Source organism: Astyanax mexicanus, chromosome 12 (genome assembly GCF_023375975.1).
Source record: "Astyanax mexicanus isolate ESR-SI-001 chromosome 12, AstMex3_surface, whole genome shotgun sequence".
In the NCBI taxonomy this organism is placed as follows: domain Eukaryota; kingdom Metazoa; phylum Chordata; class Actinopteri; order Characiformes; family Acestrorhamphidae; genus Astyanax; species Astyanax mexicanus.
Genome location: NC_064419.1, coordinates 15,142,504 through 15,168,595, shown reverse-complemented (window position 1 = coordinate 15,168,595; position 26,092 = coordinate 15,142,504). Strand labels below are relative to the sequence as shown.

The following is a 26,092-nucleotide window of genomic DNA, read 5'->3' as shown; positions in this document are numbered from 1 at the left end:
TTTATACATCTCTGCATTTGATTCACCTGGAATGGCTTTCAGTTAACAGCTGTGCCTCGTAAAGAGTTAATCACTTAAGTTTCTTGTCTCTTAATGTGTTTGAGAGCATCAGTTTTAAAGAGGTAGAGTTGGTATACAGTCATATTTGATAATGTTGTAATCCATAATATGGCAACAACTATTCAATTCAATTCAAGTAAAACTGACTAAGGAAAAATCAAGGTCAGTCAATCTGAAACATCAACATCAAAAATGTTATGATGAAACTGGCTCTCATCAGGATCACCCCAGATAAGGAAGAGCAAGATTGCCTCTGTTGTGCACGATAATTTTATCAGAGTTACCAGTCTCAGAGTATTTTGGTTTGTATGTATAAAATGAAAAAAAGATACTGATGAGACTGATAAGAAGAAACCTGTTTTCTTGGTCTGTGAATAATGTCATTGACTCATAGATGAAAGCGAAACACTGAGCTCAGCTTCACATTTTTTTCACACTGTTCTGCTCACCCTCTTCATTTCACACCCCTTTTCAGATACTCTGCCACCATTGGTATATGTTTTGAGTAAAATGAACATTGTGGTCTACCAAATTTCTAATAAAAATATTGTAATTTAGCAAAATTTGCAGAAAATGGGAAATGATCAAATTATCTAAAAAGATGCAGTGCATTTAAACCTCAAATAATGCAAAAAAAGTTCATATTCATTTAGAAAAAACAATAATATTAAAGTTTTATCTAAGGAAGACTTCAGAATCAATAATTGGTAGAATAACCTAGATTTTGTTAATCACAGTTTTCATGTGTATTTAGGTATATTTTAGTGTAAAATGAACATCGTGGTTTTATTCTATAAACCAATTACAAAATTTATCTCAAGTTACAAATACAATTATTGTCATTTAGAACATTTATTTGCAGGAAATGAGATATGGTATAAAAAAAGGCAACATGCTTTCAAACCTTTGAAATAATAATATATCTTTTTTTACACAAATACACAAATAATAAATTATAAATTTTATCATAATTATGACAAAATGTTATATACATAAATATCAGTTGGCCACACCCCCCCTCCCCCAGCTTAGGCTTCACTAGAAATGGAACTTATTTCTATAAAGAAATGTGCGGAAAATGTAAATAATGCCCTAGACAAACTTATGGATATTTTTTTTTTACTAACCCCTTTTTTGTTTTCTTTATTGTTTGGTAATATTTCATATTATCCATTTTATTTTTATTCTATTCAATATTAAATTACAAACTATTTTAATGTGCATTGCTTCATTTATCTTTATATATGATGCAGTAATGTTAAAAAGCAAATGTTATTTGTATTACCATGTTGAGTTTGTAATTGTACATATCTTAGATTTCTCAACAAAAAAGTTAAAATTACACGGACAAAGGTATTTAGTCTAAAGGAAAGCCTAAAGATTGTATTTCATATACAGGAAGGTCTAAATAAATAAACACATTATTTAATACTAATGACCTCTGGCGGCTTCTACCCACCAGCCACTCAGAGCGGCGGGAGGCGTGGCTTGTGTGAATGCAGGTGTTCAGTAATGAGGTCTGTTGCCTGGTGTGTGGATGGGATTAAGGTGTCTCGCGCTCGGTGTGTCTCTGAAACTGGAGGTGAGTTTTATCATTTTTATTATGGGAACGTAGAAGAAATGAAGACAGATATTTTTCAGTAGATTAAATACGTTTTAAAACTCGTATTTTCCACGGAGAATTTTACTATTAAAACATTTCCACTCGTGACAAAATTCCTCAGGACACGGACCGACTTTCACACAGACCGAACTGTCCGTGTTTACAGGTGATTCTGGGCAGATGGTTCTGTAGGAACACGCGGCTCAGGTAAAGGTAAGCCCACGGTAAGGCACGAGCTGCCTGACATGTTTTTTTCGTTTCTGTTTCAGGTTGTGCTTACTAATCAGCTGAACAGTCTGTTAGAGTAACTCTTCAAATCTATTTTAGCTTCAGTAAATTAAGCTGAAGTGTCCATTCTCACACCCTCACTATTTCCTCCTAATGTGTAAAAAAGAGTTTATTCTGCTTTAGCTGTAGTCTTTTTATTAAGGGCTTTCTACAGGATTTGGTAGCATTGCTGTGAGGATTAGATTGCATTTGAAAAAGAATGAAGAGGTCTGAATGTTGTATAAACGCCACCCACTTTGGAAGTGTATTTGCTTGAAATGTGCAACTTCCATACAGTTCTTTCTGAAAAAAAAAACGCAATAAAATAACAAAAACATTATGGGACTTGGCCAAATAAGTGAACTGACTGAATAAAGCATACCAAAAATTTTGACTGTTTTGAAAAGCACGACACATACATTAAGGGTATTTAAGTCAGCAAAAACAAGTGAGCACATGAGCACTTATCACTGACAAGTGATATTTGTCATTGTCATAGTGTAAGAATATTTTAGTTAAAGCATTTTGTAGCAATAACATGAATTATGTTCCAGTAAAATGTGGAAATGTAAAAATGAAATTTTAAACAGTTTTCAACTGTGTGACAATTGATTTCCATTGAAAGTTTGAAAGGGTTTTTCATTCTGTTATAAAGTTGGCGTCTAGAGATACAAGGTTTTTGTGCTACTGTGATTATATCTAAATATATGTATATATCATTTATTTATTTATTTATTTATTTTTTGTAGAACTTCCTGGTGTTCCTAGGAACCTTCTGCTTTGAAGATAACAAATGCCAAGTTCTCGCCCACACTTTCCACAGACTTTAAATGCTGTGACAGACTCCCTCTCCCTCCCTCCCTCTCTCCCTCCCTCCCTCTCAGGTGGAGTGTATCATCCCTCAGCTGCTCAACTTGTGCATTCTCTGTGACATTAGTCTTCGGGTTGGTGGATGGTCTGATATAAATTGTAGTAAAGGTGGTGATGTGAGAGAGACCATGAGGCTCCTGACACTGGTTCTCATACTGCACTCATCACTCACAGCAGCCAGGAAGCTGCAAACCATCGAGTTCAGCGAAAAGACTGAGCTCACCTGTGGCCAGGTAAGTTCAAACAACTTTGATGGCATGCAATATTTGAAAGTTCTGAAGCGCAGCAATGTTCAAAGCCTTTTACTGCTGCTATCGTATCAAACCCTCAGAATGTCACATAAAAGATCACAATGCAGCATGGACAACCCTGAGTGAATTACATGTTTTATTAGTATTTTTTTTATTTAAAAGCAAGTGATAATCTTCTACAGCAGAGGTTCTCAAACCTATTAGACAGTGTTTCACCAATGACCAATCTAACCAAGCTTTTAAGTTCTACCTACAAGCCTTTTCACAGGAACACATGTACCGCACATACTTATTTATACATAGTAATTTAGATGTTTTCCACACATATACATGTCGTCATATGTTTTACCAATTATTCTTCACTCTTCTGTTGTTTTTCTTATTTGTACTTTATTACTTTGATTTTATTTTTTGTTATTATTTTTAGTAAAAAAGTTTTTTATCGAAAAAAACAAAAAAAAAAAAAAACTATGATCAGCATGACAAAGGTGGTCTATCACTTTAAGCACACTGAGTGACCAACATGACAATGACTATAGTCATTTAGTATAAACATCTTGGTCAAGCTGATAATGTTAATAAAGCAGTTAATTTATCCACAATAATGAAAATACACTCTGGTCAATAGGTAAGCTAGCTAACATAGTATTTATGTATAAATATGTTATAAAAATAATCTCGTTTTAAATTTCTTCTTGATGCCCCCAGCTATTACATTAATTTGGTGAAATTCAGGTACTCTTGAGAGGGGATCTGGTTAGTTGTATTCAAAGTCATTACTCTGCTTCCTCCACGAGACGTGTTTGTCTTAGACAGTCTACAAACATGTGAGTTTGAATCAGAACCAGTAAGAAGTGCAGTGCTAAGCATCTGCAGGTGTGTACCAGCTTTCAGCAGATGGAAAATCCAAATTTATATATATACAGTGGGTATGAAAAGTATTCAGACTTCTTTAAAATTTTCACTCTTTGTTTCAAGTTCATGTTATTTCTAATTAATGTATACTCTAGCATCCCATCTTGAAAGAAAAAAACTGAAATTTGTAAATTTTTGGGGAAAAAAAATGAAAATTGAAAAATAAATATCACGATATATCTTGGTAATTTCGCGATTAATGATACTGTCTCCAATATGAAAAAAGAATGAATTAAAAAATTTATTTCAAAGAACAAACTACTACAACAAAATGAAAATAAAATTTTATTATTGCATATGAAATGATATGGCACACCCCTAACTAATATATAAAAAATACACGAATTGTATAAGATTTGTAACAGAAGTCAATGATCCAGAATGTCATGATAATATTAATGCACTCCAAATATCTCCTTATCTCCAGGATTAAAGTAAAATAAATGATACTGGACAAATATAATTTTCTCTAGTAGATATATTATAAAAAATGAGAAGAGTGTGAATTTTTCTTTTACTAAAATATTTTTGCCATTCCATCGAAAGGAGCCTTTATTTGTTCAACTTTTTAAACTATAATTCTATAAAAGATCACTATATATAAATGTATATAAATATAAAATATGAAAAGCTAGTTTTATCTTATCAAGAAGACCCAAACCTGAAATTGATACTTTTTTTTTTTTGCAATTTATTAAACAAATGGATACGTCAACCAAACAAAACAGGAAAAAAGTAGTTTACATTAACTAATATTCCCATTAATAAATAAATAAACCAGGGGACTGTACTCAATCCTGTTACTGGCATTCAGTCCTGTTACTTTTTTGTTTTGAGTAACAGGAATGAAAGTAACAGGAATTCATTTTAAGTTTAGAATTAACAAAAACATGAAAAATAACTAAATAATTGTTATACTAATAGCATAGTATACTAATAGAGGCCACTGGGCACATTCTAGTGATTTAAACAAATAATATCTAAGAATGAATTTATGAAAGATGTAATGAGTGTTGAATTGACCTCCTCAGTCATAGTTACAATAAGATAAAAAATACAGAAAAACAATTAAGAGGTCTTTCCATGATCTTCAGAAGAACCAACTGATGTCACTTCTTGTTGTAGATGTGACTTGTAGAATGTTCCAGTTCCAGATATTTCAGATGGTAATGTGTTGCTGTAACAGGACTGAGTGAAACCCAAGAACACAGCTAAAATGTGTATTTTAGCTTAAATATTATGCATTTATTATTATTTGGAGTCACAGAATTATGCAAACAAAAAAATCTCTGAATAGTTGTAAATAATTGCATATTTTACTTTTGCAAGTAGGTCAATGTACAAGACACAATGCTTAAAAAGTTACACATTTACACATAATATCCTGGGGACAGAAATGGCAGAGTTTTAAAATCGAATCGGGTCCGTATTATGTGGCATGTGGGCTGCTGTAGTATTATAGCTGCGTTAAAATGATTTGCATTTTCAACATCTAGCGTGACACTTGCTGCACTATCAACATATTTCCCATTTGAAGCTGCTTTTCCTCCCATCATATTTAATTATAGCGGAGTGTGTTTACTCTCCTGTGTAGCTATGCAGATGGATACAGATAAATAATCTGTTGTAGAGTGGGTGGTGCACACAGCCGCTTTGATGTGGCTATGTTTATGCATATATGTTTGCACATGTACTCACATGCAAACTAGTTACTGATAGAACCGTGTAGTGGGAGAGCAGTACAAGTACAAGCATGCACACTCTGATACCATTTACACACGAATGATGGAAATGCACACATGCCTGAGGGCATGACTGTGAACTCTCACACTCTAAAATCAAGTAAACAAAGTGTGCTACTGTCTGTAAATGAAGTCAATCAGCCTGGAAATGTTTTATCTACTAATTGTTTCTACAGTTTTAAAACGGAGATGAGAAACACTGGACTCCACTGGTCATGACTCTCCCCTCATGAAATTAATGCTGAAAATCAGAAAGACTGGTCTGCTTTAGAGGATGGTATAACTTGCTTTTAGTGATGTTTTCTTGTAGATGGTACCTGAGAGTTTTAAATTGATGATTACAGGTTTTTATTATCACGTTTTCACGATAAACATGTCAAAAGAGCTGCAATAACATTGTGAAATAACTCAATCAAACTGCATTACCTGCATTATTCTTGCTCATGAAGATTTGTACATGCAAACACATGGCCTCTGATTGGCTAACAGCACTGTGGCACTAGAAAGCACGAACAACATGGACAACAGTTAAAGTTTTAAAATAAAGACATTTTTACAGTAATAAGTCTTTGCAATGTCATATGTTACTTTACAACATGTGTAATGCCCTGCTAAGTGCAGTTCAGCCACTGACAGTCTTAGAGTCTCTGTAAAACACAAAATTCACCAGAGATCCAAAAAACCTATAGTTACTCACAGAGGTGGGTAGTCCAGGTCCAGAAAGTAAAAATCCACCCGGGGGTTTGTTGGCTGAGCCGCAGTAGAGCCACCCAGGCAGTTGGAACAAAAACCCGGGTAGCTTTTTACTTTTAACTAGTGTAAACAGAACAGTTTTTAAAATACACCTACCTATCTCAATTGTACTTCGATGGTATTGTTCCACAGACAAATTCTAACCATTATTTTTTAGCTCATATGACACTGACGTAATATTTGTACAAATAACACAGAAACAAACTGCCATGCTGTTCCGAGCCCTGTTAGCTCATGTCTGACCTGTACTTTATAGGTATTTAAACACAGACACAGGGCAAAAATAGCACAACCACTTTCACAAAAAGCATAGATTAAAGTTAAAAGAGTCAAAATGATTCAGTGCATTCTACCACATTTGTCTTTCAGGAATTTACCATGAGGAGTGATGGTCTCTTGGCAGGCAGGAGCACTGATGCACTACAGACTGTTAAATGCAGACAAACTAGATCAAGACCACTTAACTTATTGATGAGTCTGGCTGGGCCTGACACCCAACCCCAGGTCTCCAGTGTTCTGTAGCTATGGTGAGGGATCAGTGTGTTTTTGATGGAGCTGCTCAGTAAAAAGACCAGGGCTGTTTAAATTGTGCTTCACTCATTTTCCACAGACTTTCTGTTGTAAATGTTTGGAGGTGCTCTGGTTCATCTGAAAGTCTTGCATATCTTACAGTCAGTCAATGAATCATCAGGCAGGTATTGTGTTCTTAGTGCACAGAGCTGTGACAGCTTGAAATGGCAGTAATTACTGAGGCATGCCTTTTAGCCTGTCTGCCTTTATGATTCTCACATTATGCTCAGAACAGCCCCGTTCTCATTTTTGTGTTTATAGGGCTGGCATTAATTATTAAAATTCTTGAGCTAACGTTTGTTGTGATAATATTTATTTAGCAATTTTTAGTCTGACGTTTTGTTTTTCTCAAGCTACAGACATTGTAGTCTGAACTACAGTACGCTTATTTAACAACTTGCTTTGGATAGATTACTTAGGGAAAACATTAAAATTATGGCTTGTTTGTTGGGTTGGTATTCATTTTACAATTTTATTTTTTATTTTTTATTCTGACATTATGTCTTTTTTTGTAGCCTTGTGTTTGAATGTGAAATCGAATGAATTTTCATTTTTGTCATTTTATAAATATTCACTAAGAACATTTGTTTAAACATTTAAATAAGTAAACAAGAATTGTAAACAGTAACTACCTAGAAAAAGCAACAAATAAATAGTGAAGAAGGTCAGGACTTTCGTCAGTCTGTGTTTGTTCCTGGTTGCTTAGAAAGGTCGAATGATGTCACTTTCTCTCGTGATATAATTTAATGTGCAGTATTTATAGATGTATTTATAATATATAAACAAGGACACAAATGTATTTCTAATAACAGGTTTTATATAAAAAAAAACATTTTTGTGGTTTTTCAATAGATTTTTTTTATTTCTTTTTATTGTTATTAGCATAGTCCACAAAAGGTAAAATGTAAATCACATTAATTATCAGCTGACTAATCTACACAGTCCATAATGTCTATGTCCGTTTAAACAGGTTGCCAAATACTTCACTTCTACAGTCTTCTAAAGTGTATAAAATCTTTTCTAAAACCAAAAGCTGCATTATACTAAATGATGTTTGTGATACATATATCTAACTGGTAAATATGCATGTTTGGAAATGGTTATGCAGTAATAAAAGGTGATTAAAAATATTATTTTACTCTTTAAACACACTCCAAAAAATTAAGCCAACAGTTTGCAGAGATCTTTGAGTTAAATGAACCTTCTGTTCTTTTAAGTAAATAGAACTTGTCAAAGACACATGAAATATACCTAAATAAATTATCACAGTAAAAAAAAAAACACAACTCAAAATGTTAACTAATTTATTACCCATTAACTCAAAATATTTAAGTTAAATCTAATCAGTTTTTTAAAATGAACACAACTAAATTAAATCAAAGTATAGATCTAGAAATTTAAGTTGTTATACCTAATTTTATTTAAGTTCAACCAACAAATAGCGATCTATACAGACTGTTGTCTTAATTGTTTTGCCTTTGTATTTCTTAAAATATAAGCCCACTTTTAAATTTAAATAAATAAATTCTCAGACTTTAAACATATCTGCAATTAATGAGAAAGTTTTTAACAGTTGGTATGTGAAATAAAAAAATGCTTACTTGGTTATACACTTATCACTTTTCTTATATTCAGTTTATTAACACACAGTACGTATTCACACACTGATTCTCCATGCTAGAATTTAGCCCGCTAACAAACTTCCATCTTAACATAAACTCAAACATGGACCAAAAGTAACTGCGGGCTAACTGTTGATGTATTTCTACAATTACACTCCTACAAAGGTATTTGGTAGGTAAAAACTAGGTTTTAGGAGAAAATGCAAATAAAAAAAAAATAATTCAAAATACGTTGTGCCAACGCAGTTCACCAGTGTTGTTCTGAACTATAGAAAAATTATGTCGATTTTGGCTAGCTTGTATAGTTTAGTTTATAATGCTATATATAAAAACTATAAGTTTTATAAACATAAAAAATATATATGTAATTTTTTTATTTGCATATTTATTATTTTCATATAAAATTTTAAGTACTATTTGTTTTGAGCCAGAATCACATTTTACAGTGTAAAATGATGATTTTATACACTTGAATTAATAGCTTTAAGCTTTATAAAAAATACTTATTCTGCTTCACAACAATTGTCACAGAAGCAAGTGGCCCTCGTTTTATAGCGTGACCGGGTACATGTATATTTAGCTTTGTGTACATATTGGAACAGAGGACTCTGTAATGGAGCATGTAGTTTCTTCCTGTGAGTTCACTGTGAATGAAGATGAACAGGTATTTAGATCTAGATCTTTGCACATCTGCTTGTTTTATAAGATGTTTCAAACCCTGATAGTAAACACGTGTGTGCATGCAAGTGTGTGTTTTATTCAGTAACTCATCCCTTTTATTGCGTGTGTCTGTGTGTGTCTGTGTGTGTTTGTGTGTGTTTGTGTGTGTCTGTGTGTGTCTGTGTGTGTCTGTGTGTGTCTGTGTGTGTCTGTGTGTGTTTGTGGACATCATTTTAAGACATCAGTTATCCTGCTTTTACTATTTATAGGTGTGTGTTTGAGTAAAAATATTGTTGTGTAGAGCATTTTATTTTTGCAGAAAATGGGAAATGGCTGCAAATGAGAATAATGCAAAGAAAACAAGTTTATATTCATAAAGTTTTAAGAGCTTAGAAATCTGTATTTAGTTGAACAACCCTGGATTTTTAATCACAGTTTTCATGCATCTTGGCATGTTCTTCTCCACCAGTCTTACACACTGCTTTTTGATAACTTTATGCCTTTAATCCTTGTGCAAAAAATTAAGCATTTCCGCTTGGTTTGATGGCTTGTGATCATTCATCTTCCTCTTGATTATATTCCAGAGGTTTATAATTTGGTAAAAAAAAAAAAAAACTCATAATTTTTAAGCGGTCTCTTATTTTTTCCTGAGCTGTATATGTGCAATAATTGTGCAGAGTGAAATAATGTAACAAAGTAGTTTTGATTTCAGTTTGTCTTTAAGCTGGTGTCTCTGTTCTAGAAGATAAATATATACTAATACTGTGAAATGTGTTTCTCTCTGTTTTGTAGGGCCTGACTGACTGCAAGATTAATAGAGGTAAGATTAGATTTACATTTACATTGCATTTACATACCTTATCTCTCTCATTCAATGTGTTTTTTTCTTTCTTTTTATATTTTTTTAAATTGTAAATTTAATATTGAAGACTACATTAAATCTATACAGAAACTATACAGGAATTATTCTGTAAACAAAGCAGAATATGTTTTATACTTTAGACTCTTCTAAGTATCACATTTCTCTTTGAGGACAGATCTGCAGACTCATTGTATTTTAATCTCAGTGTCTTCATGAGGTAGAGTCACCTGGAATAGTTTTCTCAGCTCCAGAAATAGGTGATAGCTGCTGCTTTTCCTTCATGCTGTGAAGCTCCAGCTCATCCCATAATCACCTCAAATCATCCTCTCAGTTAATCAGGTTTAGATCAGGAGATTAATGTGGAAGACTAACACTTTTTTACTTTTTACTACAGAATTCCATGTGAAGTTTAGGCTGATACTCTGTTTATGTATATTGTGAAATAAAAGGAATGTTCATTAAGTTATTCAGAATGTCATGGTGTTAATAAGGGTTGAGCGGTATGGCTCTAAAATTAGATCACAATATTTTAGGGATTTTTTCTGATGGCAATATTCTAATAGTGATATAAGAAATGTACAGTAATCTGATTTCCTGATTTTTGCATGTTTGTCACACTTAAATGTTTCGGAACATCAAACCAATTTAAATATTAGTCAAAGACAAAACATGTAAACACAAAATGCTATTTTTAAAAGGTGTTTATTATTAAGGGAGAAAACAATTCCAAACCTACATGGCCCTGTGTGACAAAGTGATTGCCCCCTTGTTAAAACATACCTCACTGTGGTTTCTGACACCTGAGTACACTGTCTCTAACCACACCCAGGCCTGATTATTGCCACACCTGTTCTCAATCAAGACCTCACTTAAATAGGACCTGCCTGACAAAGTGAAGTCCACAAAAAGATCCTTAAAAGCTGCACATCATGCTGAGATCCAAAAAAATCAGGGACAATTGAGAAAGAAGGTAATTGAGATCTATCAGTCTGGAAAAGGTTTTAAAGCCATTTCCAAAGCTTTGGGAATCCAGCGAACCACAGTGAGCCGCCCAAAATTACTGCAAGAGCAGAATTACAACAATTCTGCAAAGATGAGTGGAGCCAAAAGTCCTCCACAACGCTGTACAAGACTCATTGCAAGTTTTCTCAAACGCTTGCTTTCAGTTGTTGCTGCTAAGGGTTGCCCGACCAGCTATTAGGTTTAGGGGGCAATCACTTTTTCACACAGGGCCATGTAGATTTGGATTTTTTTTCTCACTTAATAATAAACACCTTCATTTAAAAACTGCAGTTTGTGTTTACCTGTATTGTCTTTGACTAAGATTTAAATTGGTTTAATGTTCTGAAACATTTAAGTGTGACAAACGTGCAAGACATCAGGAAGAGGCAAACACTTTTTCACACCACTGTATGTAAAAAGTTAGTATAACAGTTTAAAATATTAAGTAGAAACAAAAATATTTTGAAAAACAGTACTTTTTCAAGACTGACTTTTTATAAAATAATAGTATAACAAGAGAATCTACCACAATACTGAAGTGCAGAATATTCAGTGCATGCATGTAACTGCAGACAACCAATTATACAAAAATATCTTGCAAGCTTCACAATAAATCTAAAAAAAAATCTTTTAAATATTTTATTCAAATATTTAGCTTGTAGCCTAATAATATGTGGTACTGGTATCTGTACAGGAAATTAATGTTTTATATAATATTGTTTTTTTCTGACATTATTTGTAGGCAATGACAGGCAATGTTTTTGTCATGATGACAGTGTGTTGGTGAGGGGTCTTGCTGCTGAGGCAGTGCTGTGCCACAGTCATCCATGCCTGAAAATCCACATTAACTTCACATTCGAAGGTATCTTTCATTCACATTGTAAATGTGTTCATAATGATTTTACATTTTTTGTGTAACCAAACAATAAATCTGAGGATTAAATAAGACAAAAGCATCTGTTAATATGGTTTAAAGGAAGATCAACAGTTCCTGTACATTACTATTTATGCACCTGTAAACAGCAATGCAATATCTATATATTCACAGTTATATATTACTCTTGTACATTCAACAGTGCAATATTGCATGTTCATAGTGTAAGTTATTGGGCCCTATTTTAGTGATCTATAGGTGAGCTGTGAAATGTGCAGCTTGTTTTAGGACATGTCGGTGTGTTTTTGCCATCGTACCGATGGGAAAAGTACACCCTGCGCTGCTCGAAACATAAAATTAAATAAACCAATCTTGCTGCTTGCCATTCCTTTCAAGAGCCAGGTGTTCTCAGACTTTCATGGATTGCTATTTTATCAGTGCAGCACTTCTGTGTTTCTCAACAGAGGAAACTGACTGACTGACAGCTCGTTTACAGGAAAGAAATGTTATTTTATTTAGTATTCTGTTTATTTTTATGTGGAAGTTTGTTTGTTTTGTTTGATTTAATTTGAAAGTCGTTCTCTTTGAAACATTTAAACATAAGGACATTTGATGATGTCACCACAAATGGGAAATTAAGATGGAACCATTTGCAGACAGATTTTATTTGTACTGTAGGATATATTTGTAGAATTAAAAATACATTTAGATATTTTGTAGTCCACTAACTCTACTGAAAGTGCTGCGTTCAGACATTGCAGTGCCACGTGGTTACTCAGCATTATTGTGAGTTCATACTCAGAAGAGCTGGACATCTGATTTTAGGTATCCTGTTTCTGATCAGTAAATACCACCTTTTGTGGTCTTTGGTTTATTTGAACACATCCTGTTTTTATTTAACTTTCTAACTGTGGGTAATTATTGAGACAGAGAGAGTTGTGGCTGTTGCTAAGGTAGCTGTGAGAAGAGGTTATTAAAACTAGTTTGCATTAACATTTTACCTCTTTTTTTTATTGCTCAGGCTCTCAGGTGGGCTCAGGACTGTCTAGCGAGGCCAACAATGAAGAAGAACGAGGTGAAATGAAGGAAGAAGAGCATGGGAGCAGCCTGGGTCTTCTCAGTCCTGCTGCAGCTTCAGCATCTCTCCAAGTGTGCTACAGCAAACTGTTTTTTTACCTCTGTAGCCCAAACCTGGAATTAGGCAAGGTGCCAGTGGGTTCATATTTATTAATCTGCTCCAGGAAGTCATATTCCACTGGAATTACTTGTTTGTATGCTCGTGTGTGTGCTCGTGTGTGTGCGCTCGTGTGTGCGCTCGTGTGTGCGCTCGTGTGTGCGCTCGTGTGTGCGCTCGTGTGTGCGCTCGTGTGTGCGCTCGTGTGTGCGCTCGTGTGTGCGCTTGTGTGTGCGCTTGTGTGTGCGCTTGTGTGTGTGTGTGTACATATCCTATGTGTCAGCAAAGGGCGCAGCTTCCAAATAACTGAATGTAAACATTATAATGGGTCTTTTCCACCTGATTCCCATCTTATGAAAATGACATGGTCAAATCGAGGACATCCTTATTATCTTGCTGTGTATTAAACCCTTTTTTGGAGAGATGTAAATTTGTACAATGTGCTTTAGTTTGTGTTATTGTTGTCTTTGAAAAAATGTTTGATTGTTTAATGAATGATTGTTGATTAGTTAATGTAGTTATATTTTGTGTGTGTGTGTTGTAGATGTGGATGTCTTTAGTAGTACACCTGACAGCACTTCACTTTGGCAGTGTATTTACTGTCTTCACTTCAGAAACTGCTAACCAAAGCTTTATAAAGGACATCACACTGCCTTCAATAGACACAGGTAATCAATTTACAAACACACACACACACACACTACATTTTTATATGTAAATGCAAACAAGGTCGTTTTTATGTCACTTGGGGGACCCAAGCAATATATATCAGTAAGAGAAATGCATTCTAGCTTCATCAGTGGCGTTCATAGGCCAATTTTTTCTGCTGCGTCCATTTAATTTGTTGTCCATGGAGGAGCCTGTGCAACCGCTCTATGCAGCGGAGTGGCTGCGCTGTGCTTCTGTTCCGTCCTCCACCGTACAGCAACACCTACTGGTTGCACTTGTGGTGTGCAGAGGACCCACGGTTCCTCTCAAATTCATACATAATCGAGCGTGTAGCATTATGTAATTTCTATAAAGAGAACCATAAAACAGTTCCTATTCAGAGGAGTATTAAAACAACTCTGTGCTAACGTGTTGATCCGACTTTTTTGTGCTTTTGTAAAGATTCTGATTCAACCATGGGATAAAAATATTTATAAGACCTTAATTATAGAGTTTATTTTTCTTTTTAATGTATTTACTAGGCCGTGTAAATAAAGTACACTGTTGTTCTTGCTGTTGGAAATGGAAAAAAATAATAAAACAATGCCTTTGCTCATTATGATGTTCTGCACATGTAGTAAATGCTGCTTTCTTCTTTTAGTGTGTTCCCAGGGATTGGATGTTCCTCTGTGTAACGGTGAGTTATTGTTATTTATCTGTTCTGTTTTATGTTATTTTACTTTGCTTGTATGCTTTGAGTTTATCGTTATCATCATAATGATTTGTAGAAAGATGTACTGCAAAAAATAGGTGCTTTAACTTTATGAATTTATTCATTTGTTGCAATCCGAGCTTTAAATAATTGGACAAAGTCACTAAGACAAGAACGTAATATTTTAAATTCAGCATCTTAACTGAAAACAGCAATGTTTGTTTATAGTTTGAATTGATTTAGTTGATTAGAATATGAGATTAGATGTTGATTTACTGATATTTATACTTTTATCTCTTGTAAATGGTTCTTTTCCAGTACCCATTCTGCGTCGAGAAACCAACCACACATCAGGAATGGTCAAACTACATGTAGATACTGCAGGCAGGGGCAGCCTTAATGAACTGCTGGCTTGTCAGACCATGGAGAAGGACGGGGCATGCTTACAGATAGAATGGGTATGAATTATGTATGAAAAGCAAAGTATAAATATGAAACATTCTCTATTTCTTTCTCCCTATTCGGATTATGGATATTTTATTTACTCTGTATATTACTAAAAACTCTCAATAGGCTTAAAACAATTGGCAATATAAGATATGACATACTATTTATTTATATTAAACATATGATTGCTAACTGCACTGGATACTTAGTATAAATATTATTAATGTCTTCAAGTAAATTCATAATTCTGCTCCTTTAATTGTCATGTTACTGTGACATCATGCGAACTATGTAAAGAATTGTCTTTAGAAACCAAAACTTTTTGTTTTTTTATTAAATTGGGCACAAATGAAATGTTTAGCAGTCACTATATTACTTTTTTGGCTTTTTACAAAAATGATATATTGACAGGACAAGAAAAAGGATTTTTAACTTTTAACAAGTTCATGTAACGTATTTCCATTTTTTTTAAATTGAAAACAAAAGTAACATCTTTATTGCATCTATATTGTGATAGCTATTTTTAATACATTGTATTAATACCTATGTTAACTAATCTGTTGTCTGTCTGTCTTTCTTTCTCTATCTGTATGTTGCTGTTGCTGTTTCTGAATACAAGAAGGACAATCCTTTGATGATTCCCATGAGTTCTGTCGCCCCCTGTTTGTGCTTTCAGGTACCGCAGAACCCTTTCACTTTCTTAATGAAAAGCAGATTGGAGTAAATTAGACTCTCAGTGTGGTGCTGATGTGTCCTGTAAGTGTTTGCTATGATGAGCTTTAACATGTATGTCTATGTTAAACAGGTTTGGTGGAAAAAAGGAGGACTTCGAAATAACTACTGCCCATTTCTTAATGATACAGGTACATACAAAGTTTTATTAATATGATTCAGTGGCTATATTCAATTATATTTGTTATTAAACATATGGGCTTATATCCTGCATTTTATTTATATAAATTGTGTAAATATATACAGTCTTAATATACCTTTAAGACTGATTTGGTTCCTTTTTTTCGATTTTAACTTTCAACTTTAAAAAAAATGGTAACCAAAAAATACAACAAGTGATAATTATTCTCACAAAATGTATTTATTTAAAAGAGATAGACATGAGTAATCTCAATCTCATACTGTCACCATGAGAGCCTACCATACAAAAAAAAAAACAATGAGCATGATTGATTTTGGCACTTTATTAAAAACCAAAACAACAGCATTACTTTAAAGGTACTCTCTGTCTAGTGTTATATGTAAGTTACACGACAGGCGGCCCGCTGTGCCGGATCTCCTGAGAGGGAGCTAAGCTTCACCGTCCTCAGTCATAAATAAATCTATATTAGTCAAACATTTAGAAAATATCCCCACCCACCTCTCTGTATGTATTCTTCAGTTCTCTCGGGAGCTAATGTATCCGTGTCTGTGGTGGAGAAAAGGGAAACCCAGGATGAGGTTTACAGACACAGCACTGCTCTGGTCTGGAATATCACCGCTCCCTGCAGACTCCAGGCAGAACTTCAGCTTTGCAAAAGAACCTCAGGCTCAGGCTGCCATGAAATACATGGCAAAAGTAAAATGAGACATCACCCAAAGTGGAACAACCACAACCGACACTGGGTAAGATATAAAGAACATTTTAAACTACAGACAGCATGACTGTATCAATACCATCTGAATCTAATCAGAAGATAAAATGCTGGATGTGTTGAAAATCACAGGGATGCTCATTTGTTCATTTGAAAATATAGTTCTTAATGTGAGTATTTGAACAAAAAAGTAGTTCCTCATATGTCTTTTCACTCAGTATCTCCTCTGTTTACTGCAGGAGTTTGTGGGGGAGTTTACTGAAGTGGAGCGGCACCCTTCAGTATGTGTGCAGGTAAGTGTTGATATCTGTGTTTGTACGTGAATGTGTGATGATGTGTAGATCTTATGTAGAAGTTAAGTAGGAGTTAAGATTTTCTAAGATTCTGGCTGTTCTGTGGTACACCACAAGTTTGTGTTTTTCTTTTTTCTGATCTAGATTGATCATCAGAAGCACATGTTAATGCGCTTACTTTTAACACAGGATTCAGCCACACACCATGTAAAGTCCAGTTCATGCAAAAAAAGAAAAAAATCTTATTAGTCAGATTTAAAATCTTAGAACTACAGCTGTAAACATTAACATTGAACACATGCAGTTAATTTGGAAACTTTAACAGGTTAATTTATTTTTAACCAAATTAATGACATGACAAAACTGACAGAGCCTGGTGACGCATTATAAGTATTATTTATTCATATAACAGTTCAGAAGGTAGATTAATTTTTTTTACTGAAGATTATGTTCTCTCTCTCTCTCCCTCCCCCCTCTCTCTGTCCCTTCCTTTCTCTTTCTCTATACCCCTTCTCTCTCTCTTTCTCACTCTCTCCCTCTTTATCTCTAATTCTCTCTCTCTCTTACTCTCTTTCTCTTTCTTTCTCTCTCTCTCTCTGTCTCTTATTTTTAAAGGATTGGCAACAATACTTGAAATCCAAATGTTTCTAACACTGATTCTTTTATTTACCTTTAAATACCCATTGTGAAAAGCTTACTCTTAAGGAAGGAAAAATGATAATCATGATTTATTGCAGAATTCTCTTGTGATTCATTTTGATTCATTTTTTAATAGATTGATATCACTGCTTAAAACGTGACACATATGCTGTAATCTAAACACACACTTATCTCCTGTTTTAGATTAATGTGAAGGGACTGGAAGGACATTTTAAGCCTGTTTGCCCTTTTGAAGGTAGGAACAGAAGTGTTTGGATTCTGAGATAGGGATATATGAAATACTATTTCACACATATAGAATAACACATATAATATTAGTTTTACTAAGTGTAGATTTAAAGTGCCTCTGTAAAAAAATATTGCCAGAACAATAGAATAGAGTAGGACTCTCTGGACTAGATAAACATGAACGTTTGGCACAATGTCTTTCATACATGGGCTACAGGGGTATACATCCCCAGTATTGAGCTATGGAGAACGGGAACTGTGTTCTCTGGAATGATGGTGTAAGCAAATCCTCACAGCAATGCTTCAAAATTAAACAGAAAGCCTTACTGGACAGTGCACCCCTGTAAAAAAAAGTCATATGTTTAAATATAATAATGGTGTACTTGAACTATATGCTAAATAAAAAAGTATACTTTTTCTCCTTATACTTACATTTTTACTTATTTAATCTTCATTTCAGTATAATTTATTCAGCTGTACTCATTTTGTACTGGGATTTACTTAAAAATAGATACATAGTAGTATTTTATGAAACTGTGCTTTTTATGATAAAACCATACTTTTGTCTATAGGTGCAGATATTTTTGGTAATAAAACAAACTTCAGTGAAATTTGCTAGCAAAACATTAATTTGTTGTAGCTTATACAAGTTAAAATCTTGCTGAAGAAACTTTAATGTGTTAACTATAAAAGTTTTAAAAGTTTACTTGGTGTAGGTAAAACAACTTCAAAAGCTAATGCTTGCAATGTGATATCTTGTTTTAGTTTTTTGAATGTGATGTTAAATCTTTCACTACTTTAATAACATTAAGTGTGAATATATTTAAAATATATGTAAAATATATTTAACTGTATTAAATAGTGGTGAAAATAACAATAAGTACCCTCAGTATAAATTAAGTGCAAATGTAAGTCATTTTATTAATGACATTAAGTACAAATTAGTGGTTCCAAAATATATAAATACTGTGCAAATCAAATTTAGTTATATAGAACTAATTACAACTGATGTAACACAGCTGACAGAACAAAGAATCAGACAAAACACTAAACATAAGAACCCCCAGTGGGTGCGGAGTTCATTAGTATCAGGTCAGACAGGTGGGCAGTCAGTAACTCGGAGGAAAGCAGAGAGATGGAATTAGTTTTAACTGGATTTATGTAAAATAGAGAGAATATAAAACATTATCAGAGTGTGGCAAATGACTCCAGCAGATCTAAATAAAACAGCCTAACTAAAGGTAGAGAGCCGGAAGGTAGCATAGATATGAAGGCTCCCTGAAACACTGGCATCCACCCACTCCACCGTCCACAAACCTGAGTGACCGTGTGCAGTGGGAGAACAACAGCACCAGCATCTCAGTTTACCCACAATTCCCTCTGTCCATGAACCCCTGAATCTGCAGCCTTATCTAAAGGAAAAAAAACATTAATTACCAAAAGCTAAACTAAACAAGTAAGTTTTCAGTCTAGACTAGATTTAGACTGTGTCTGAGTCCAAAACATATATGGGAAGATTATTCCATTGTCTGTCAATCCATGAATTAGTATTCATGGCCTCGCCCACCTTGGCTCGCGACCGCCCACAGGCAGCGCTAAAGCCATGCAGCAGCACCGTCTCATCCGACAGGAGCTAACAGCACTTGGCAGTTCCTTCATGTGCTATTTGTGCAAAAAACACATCAGTGATATATGCTTTCCCCAGTAATTCAGAGCTAAGAAACAAATGGTTAGAATTTGTCTATGGAACCTCCAGCAAAAGACAATTGAGCTAGGTAGGTGTGTATGTTTTAAAACAGTTCCGTTTACACTAGTTACTTATCTAGCTAAATATCTTGTGTAAGCTGGAGTGGGTAGTCCAGGTCCAGAAAGTAAAAAACCTCTCCACTTTCTGGACCTTGACTACCCACCTCAGTGTGTAAGTAACTAGGTTGACATAGATTTGGCGTTTTACAAAGACTAGGTCAGTGCTTGAACCACCACCTCCCACAATTAAAAAAACAATTGAATGAGACCTTTAAAGGCATTCACACAGTTTAATGTTGCGTAACTAGCCAATTAATAACTAGGTTCAAATAATTTTCTTTTTCTTTCTCTATTTCTGTTTTAGTGAGAAGGGCTCACTGGAGCTTTGTTCTTCTGGTGTGTGTGGTTCTTCTCTGTCTGACCATTTTGGGAGTCTATGCAGTACAAGGAGCACTTAAAGGTGACCATCACACATTTACACAGAGATAAACACATATATAGACCTGAACAAGCACGTATTCTTGTTTAAAACTGAACACTAAAACGTATCTGTTACTGTTGTGTAGGTTGGGTGTTCAGATGGCTAAAAGTGGATGAAATAAGAGGTAACAAGCATATTCACCTTTTCCTTTCTTTCATCACTCTAATGAATTTGTTATTAAAAAGTGTCTTTTTTTTTTTTAGATTTATGCAAGAAAAAAGTTGTTCTTGCATAAATCTACCAAAAGGACAATTTTAAATAAGTTCATTTCAATTTGATAAGGAACCATTGCTTTATGTGAAGAACCCTTTTAAATGTTAGAAGGGTGCCTGTAGGTTCATTTACCAACTTACCAACTTTTTACAAAAATGGCCCTCTTGTTGCATCATTTAAAAATACTACAGGGTTCTTCAGGAGTCCACACTGTATGTACTATGAAACTAGTTGATCAACAAAGAAAATGAATCCTTTAGTTTTGCACTGGAGCACTACACCATAATTTACTGTTCTCTGTCAAACTAAACAAGTATACAAATACATTTCACAGAATTCACAAAAGCTTTATCAGTTACTCCATGCAACCTACCTATGCCACACAGGCACTGCTCCTTATGAAGAACATTACAGCAAACAGCAAATTAAAGCAGCATTATAGTAGAATTAGTATTGTTGCTCCTGGGCTCCCCCTACAGACGTGGAGTATAAGCCACTTTTGCTCCAAAGCTGTAAATATTAGTCAATCGATTAAAACTTTTATCTGATTATTTATCCGCACTTGTTCGTCATAAGACACAAGTTTTGATAGTGGATATTTAAATGTATAAACGAATATAGGAACCTTTTTTACTTAATTGTAAACATCTTAGCTTGATTGTAAGGATTTCTTTTTTTTATAATTTTATTTCTAATTTTTCCCATTTTCTCCCCAATTTACACGGCCAATTACCCAACCCATTCATTAGGACTCCCCCTATCACTAGTGATACCTCAACACACCAGGAGGGTGAAGACTAACACATGCTTCCTCCGATACATGTGAAGTCAGCCACCGCTTCTTTTCGAGCTGCTGCTGATGCAGCATTACCGAGCAGCCAGCACGCTTGGAGGAAAGCACAGCAGTTCGGCTCCGGTACATCAGCTCACAGACGCCCTGTGCTGCAGACATCACCATAGGAGTGATGTGGGGAAAGAGCGCCATCTACCCACCCAGAGGGAGCAGGGCCAATTTTGCTCCCTCTAACGCCGGCAGCTTGATGGCAGAGCTGGGGTTCGAACCGGCGACCTCCTGCTCATAGTGGCAGCGCTTTAGACCGCTGGACCACTCGGCGCCCGATTGTAAGGATTTCTGAATTAGAAATTTAGTAGCTCAGTATTGATGGGTGTTTTCTCACCTGTTAATCGTTTCTATGGTCCGGTTCAGTTGATGAGTTCCTTTACTTGGAGCGTTTTCTCCACCTGTTTGGTTTGGTTTTACACAGGCATAAACCTAAACGCACCAAAATGCGCATCAATAAACCACGCATGCACATTGTCTCTAAATGGTCAGAGCTGTCTGGCGCGGGGGCAATAAAGTAAGTATAGCGAGAAGATTATGTGTTCCAGTGCGTGTACAGATGGACAGACCGTGTGTGGTGGTGGGGCAGATTATGGTGAAAGTAGGTTACTGATTTCAAATGAATTGCGTGTGTTAAAGCTTTAACGTTGACAGCCCTAGTAAAAACTTAAGACAACAAACATGTCTTAAGTGATCTACTATATTTTGGCAAGGTGAAAAATGTTTTAATCAGTTCTATATTCTTCTTTCATCTTTATCCAGGAGCAGTGGGTGGAAGTCACGTGGTGCTGCTTTACCCTCCTGATGCTGGCAGTAGTCTGACAGAGCTGGTGTGTCGTCTGGCCTCTAGTCTATCATCTTTAGGTTTCAGTGTGTCCCTGGACCTGTGGAGCCACTCAGAGCTGAGTGCCCTGGGCCCAGTGCCCTGGCTGCACTCTCGACTCGACCAGGTGCAGCGCCAGGGGGGCAAGGTGGTGCTGGTCCTCACCCAGGCAGCCTGGGCACGGTCAGAGGAGTGGGGTCGCCATGCTGGAGCCAAGCGAATGGAGACGCAGAAAGAGGAGGAAGAGGAAGAGGACAGTGACCACAGTGCCACAGTCTCGCCTTGTTCTGACGTTTTTAGTGCCTCACTAAGCTGCATTCTTGCTGACTATCTGCAAGGCCGTGCTGGTGAGCGCTTCGTTCTGATCCAATTTGAAGCTCAGCCGGCTGGATCTCCAGGTGCAGGAGAGCTTCTGCCGGAGCTTTTCCGTGGACTTTCACTGTTCAGCCTGCCCTCACAGAGTTTGGGCTTTCTGACAGAACTCGATGGTGGGACTCAGAAGAGACAGGCAGGCAGGGCGGTGGACAGGAGGATGAGGGCTGGGGTTTTGAGAGCCAGGTCAAGAGCTTTGGCCGAAGCACTGCGGGAGCTACGAGAGGGGTTTAGAATGGAGGATCCATGGGAGAGCATCCCTCTGCAGCAGGGGCAGTCATCTCCATCAGCCAGCCCTGAGCTACACAACAAGAACAACACCCCAGTTAACTGGGTCTGAGTTACATAATTAGACTTAATACTCTTGTAGATTCTCAAACTTCGGATTTTACCACAAATTATTTCCTCACAAAGTCGTAGTAATTTTCAAGTGGTGAGCTCTAAGCACAAATTCCATGATACATGAGTTTACCAGTTATGACATGCTATATTACAAACAAAGTAGACTAACTTGACAAACAGGGAAAAGTAATGGTAAACAAATCAGTGTTTCCGAAATTAAGCAGGAACCATATTGCCAAGATTAAGGGAATCTTTCCATTGGATGATGTCAACCCAAATGCAAACGCACAGTAAGCTACAATGTAGTGAATGCTCCTGAACAGCTGGCACTTTACTAGTTGAGGAGGCTTCTCTGGATGTCCTAGCAGTGGCAATCAGAAGTCTCAGTTTTAGTGTAATTGGTTTCTGTGTATTAAAGCTCCTCACCCATTTCTGGGGGAGGAAATTTAAGAATTTTAGAACCATCATATCTTGCCTGCTTTACCAAAATTACATACTGCAGTTAGTAACATGTGAATCCTTTTTTTTTATTAGTTCAAAGAAACAGTCTTTCAGCATATCTAGTTTGGCTTGGAGTCCTTGATGTGTAGCAAGAAAGACATTTACCTATTCTAGCTTTAACACCCAGGGTCCTGTTTTAGAGTATGTTGTTAACCTCGCTTGCAGCTTGATTTATAGCATCGCTGTTTCTTTGCTATCGTAACAAAGGGAAAAGTACAACTTGTGCAACTCAAAACATGCAAAAGGCATGTACTAATTCTCTTAATTATTTATGGGTGTGTTTTAGGCGTAATGTAAAATAAACCAGTCAGCGTGTCACTTGCCATTCCCTTTAAGAGTCTGGTGTGCTCTGACTTTGGCTATTTTAATTGTGTAGCTACGTGGAGGTGTCTAACACATCTTGGAAGAGGAAACTATCTGCTATCTGCTCGTATACGCTGTGAAGGTGCGCCAGCAGCTCCTTTACAGGAACAGCAATGTTATTTTATTTCCATTCTGATAATTGTTGATTTAATAGTTGGGTTTGTGCTGCTGTGAGTTTGTGTGTGTGTAATAAGTGGCGGTGTACATACAGTGCGCCTGTGTAGCTGAGATAAGTCTGACGGGTGACTGTTATCAGGGTTATATTTAGTCCGTGGAGCACCTGTGTTTTTTGTCACCAAGATAGCAATACACCAGAAATTTACCTTAACACACTTCATTTCCAGACCACCAAACTCAACTGGCACTGTTACGCACCTTGTACAGGGTGTAAGATAGGAACTTTAAACACCTTTATGGAAGATATTTTACTGTTTACTATGTGTATGCTGTGTCTTATGTTTACTGTGTGTTGTAGTTTTACTATGATTTGTGTAACTAAATATTTCAGACTTCTGTTTCCAAATAACACTGGAAGATCCTGTTAGTTAATGCATTATCCACTGACCAGGTTAGCTTACACTAATAATGTGTTTTGTCCATGTAGTAAAGAAAATGCTACAGTGTTGTGTAATTTGTTCTATTTAGCTAATTGTAGTTAGTTAAATAATAGTACACATCTACATCTAAACTCAAACATGTGAAAGTCAGCTTAGCATGCTCCACACGTTACCCTGGCAGCAAATGTGAATATGAGCAAATGTCCATTTGGTATGAATATACAGTAAACATCAGATTTGGACATTTTATATTGGTAACTGAAATGTGAACACTGAGTGCTGCCGTTTTTTTTTTTATGTTGTTAAAACTCTGATGTGCTGGCTGCTCATTAAAGTGATTAGCCATTGTGTATATCTGTTACATAATATACCTTTTCCTGTGAAATTAAAATAGTTCTTGGCCATGTTAACAGATAAAATCTATGCATTTGATTTGTGAGAAAAATGAAGAGATTTACTTTCAGATTTTAGATCCCAAAGCAACATTTTGTTAAATGCACAAAAACCTCAAGACATAATCTAAAATACATGCAAAATAAACTTTATTGGGTCTATAATTCAAAGTGTATATATGTACATAGCGATTTGCATTGTGTGTTACTGATGGGCAGATTTTGGGTATAAACATATTGAATGTAAAAGTTATGGGAATTTGAGAAACAGAAACTAATTGTGTTTCCATAACTGAAGAAGATTTATGTGTAATTCTATACTTTGTCTTTTGGTGGCTCTTCTGAAGGTTTATGTGAAGATGATGCTTTTGTCTCTTATTCCCACGTCTGCACAATTTGACCCTGCTAACTCTAATCTTACCCATAGTCCCAACCCTTAACCCTTCTAACCCTAATTTAACCTTATAACCGTATAACCTTATAACTTAAGTTAACCTAATTTAACTTATACCTAACCCTAGCTTTAAACAACAATAACATTTATCTAAAGCTACAATGTTTATCCTTCATTGTGAGGACATTTGGTCCTCACAGAGATAGTAATACAAACATGCACACACAGTAAGAGCGAGAGAGAGCGAGAGCACTCCATTAATGTAAACGTGAGCCAATAAATGGACTGTCCTGTCTGACATCTCAAATTACAGCCTTCTATTTCACCCTTTCACTCTTTCAGCTGTGTGTGAGTGTATGTGTGAGAGTGTGCAGGAGAAAGCTGATTCTCAGGTGGTGGCTGGAGACACAGATGCCTACATTTGAAAAATGGGTTAAAATATTGTGTAAAAATGTGTATAAAATGTATTTGTAGTTTTATTAAAAAATGTGACAATGTGTCAGTTATGAAGATATAACCCAAAATACCAATCAGTTATGAAATAGAAAAATATATATTTTCACTATGAATATATGTTGGGTCAACGGGTACAATACATACAGAGGATGAAGGAGTTTTGTGTTTCAATTCCCCTTGTCTTACATTAAAGGCACTTACATTCATGTTTTTATTTACGGCTGTGCTTCATACAGTGTTGTTAATGAAGTGAAACATCAGGGGTTCTTTTCTACTGTAGCATTTCACGTTGTGAATAGTGTGAATAATTTCTGTATTTTCTTAAATGTGTTGTTGAATGGGTTTTCGTGTTACTCCTTTTTACTTTGTGTTTACAACAAATGTGTTTAAAATAAACTCTCTTGGATGACACTCAACTGCTTGGATGTTTAGTGTGTGTTATACAGTATGTGTTGCTGTGTAATGGAATGGAATTGTAAGTGTAATGGAAAATCTAATTTAACCTGCTTTTGTTATTTTGTTGTTAAAAAAAAATAAAAAATAAAATTAAAAAGTATATTAAAAGGTAGATCACTGGGGCCAAAAATGAAAAAGCTGTTGTTTTTATATCAAGAGAAAATGAAATATGAATATGAAGATTCTGTTTTTTTGTCTTCTGTTTTCTAATTTAAACAATCATAAAGCTGAACTGATAAATGTTACACTGACTGTTTCGTAATCTGATAATCGATTAATTGATTGAGACCCATCCTTTAACACAGCCCCACCTTTTCACTTTAGTACACGGCGAGCTGTGATTGGGTGAGCCCCTA

General features: G+C 35.4%; 2 protein-coding genes across 2 annotated transcripts; both read left to right on the top strand.

The window, feature by feature from the left end:
• The first annotated feature begins 1,551 nt into the window (after positions 1 to 1,551).
• LOC125806162 (uncharacterized) lies at positions 1,552 to 13,531 on the top strand. Its single transcript, XM_049486095.1, has 6 exons — positions 1,552 to 1,642; positions 2,815 to 3,033; positions 10,106 to 10,133; positions 11,920 to 12,039; positions 13,073 to 13,318; positions 13,509 to 13,531. Exons 1-6 carry the CDS (start codon positions 1,598 to 1,600, stop codon positions 13,529 to 13,531), a joined length of 681 nt encoding a protein of 226 aa, XP_049342052.1. The 5' UTR covers positions 1,552 to 1,597.
• Positions 13,532 to 13,773: 242 nt separating this feature from the next.
• Positions 13,774 to 25,916, top strand: wu:fl23c11 (interleukin-17 receptor C). Its single transcript, XM_049486089.1, has 11 exons — positions 13,774 to 13,893; positions 14,535 to 14,570; positions 14,904 to 15,043; positions 15,652 to 15,708; positions 15,838 to 15,895; positions 16,426 to 16,649; positions 16,858 to 16,911; positions 17,755 to 17,806; positions 19,910 to 20,005; positions 20,112 to 20,150; positions 21,843 to 25,916. Exons 1-11 carry the CDS (start codon positions 13,776 to 13,778, stop codon positions 22,613 to 22,615), a joined length of 1,647 nt encoding a protein of 548 aa, XP_049342046.1. The 5' UTR covers positions 13,774 to 13,775; the 3' UTR covers positions 22,616 to 25,916.
• The last annotated feature ends 176 nt before the right edge of the window (positions 25,917 to 26,092 follow it).

Bases quoted from the DNA above. Each gene is read 5' to 3' on its own strand.
- wu:fl23c11 (XM_049486089.1), top strand. From the start codon at position 13,776: ATGTCTTTAGTAGTACACCTGACAGCACTTCACTTTGGCAGTGTATTT. The intron at 16,912-17,754 runs GTAAGTGTTGAT...CTCCTGTTTTAG, and splicing joins ACCCTTCAGTATGTGTGCAG to ATTAATGTGAAGGGACTGGA. The intron at 20,006-20,111 runs GTGACCATCACA...ACTGTTGTGTAG, and splicing joins AGTACAAGGAGCACTTAAAG to GTTGGGTGTTCAGATGGCTA.
- LOC125806162 (XM_049486095.1), top strand. From the start codon at position 1,598: ATGGGATTAAGGTGTCTCGCGCTCGGTGTGTCTCTGAAACTGGAG. The intron at 1,643-2,814 runs GTGAGTTTTATC...CCTCCCTCTCAG, and splicing joins GTGTGTCTCTGAAACTGGAG to GTGGAGTGTATCATCCCTCA. The intron at 13,319-13,508 runs GTTTGTATGCTC...CCTATGTGTCAG, and splicing joins ATATTCCACTGGAATTACTT to CAAAGGGCGCAGCTTCCAAA.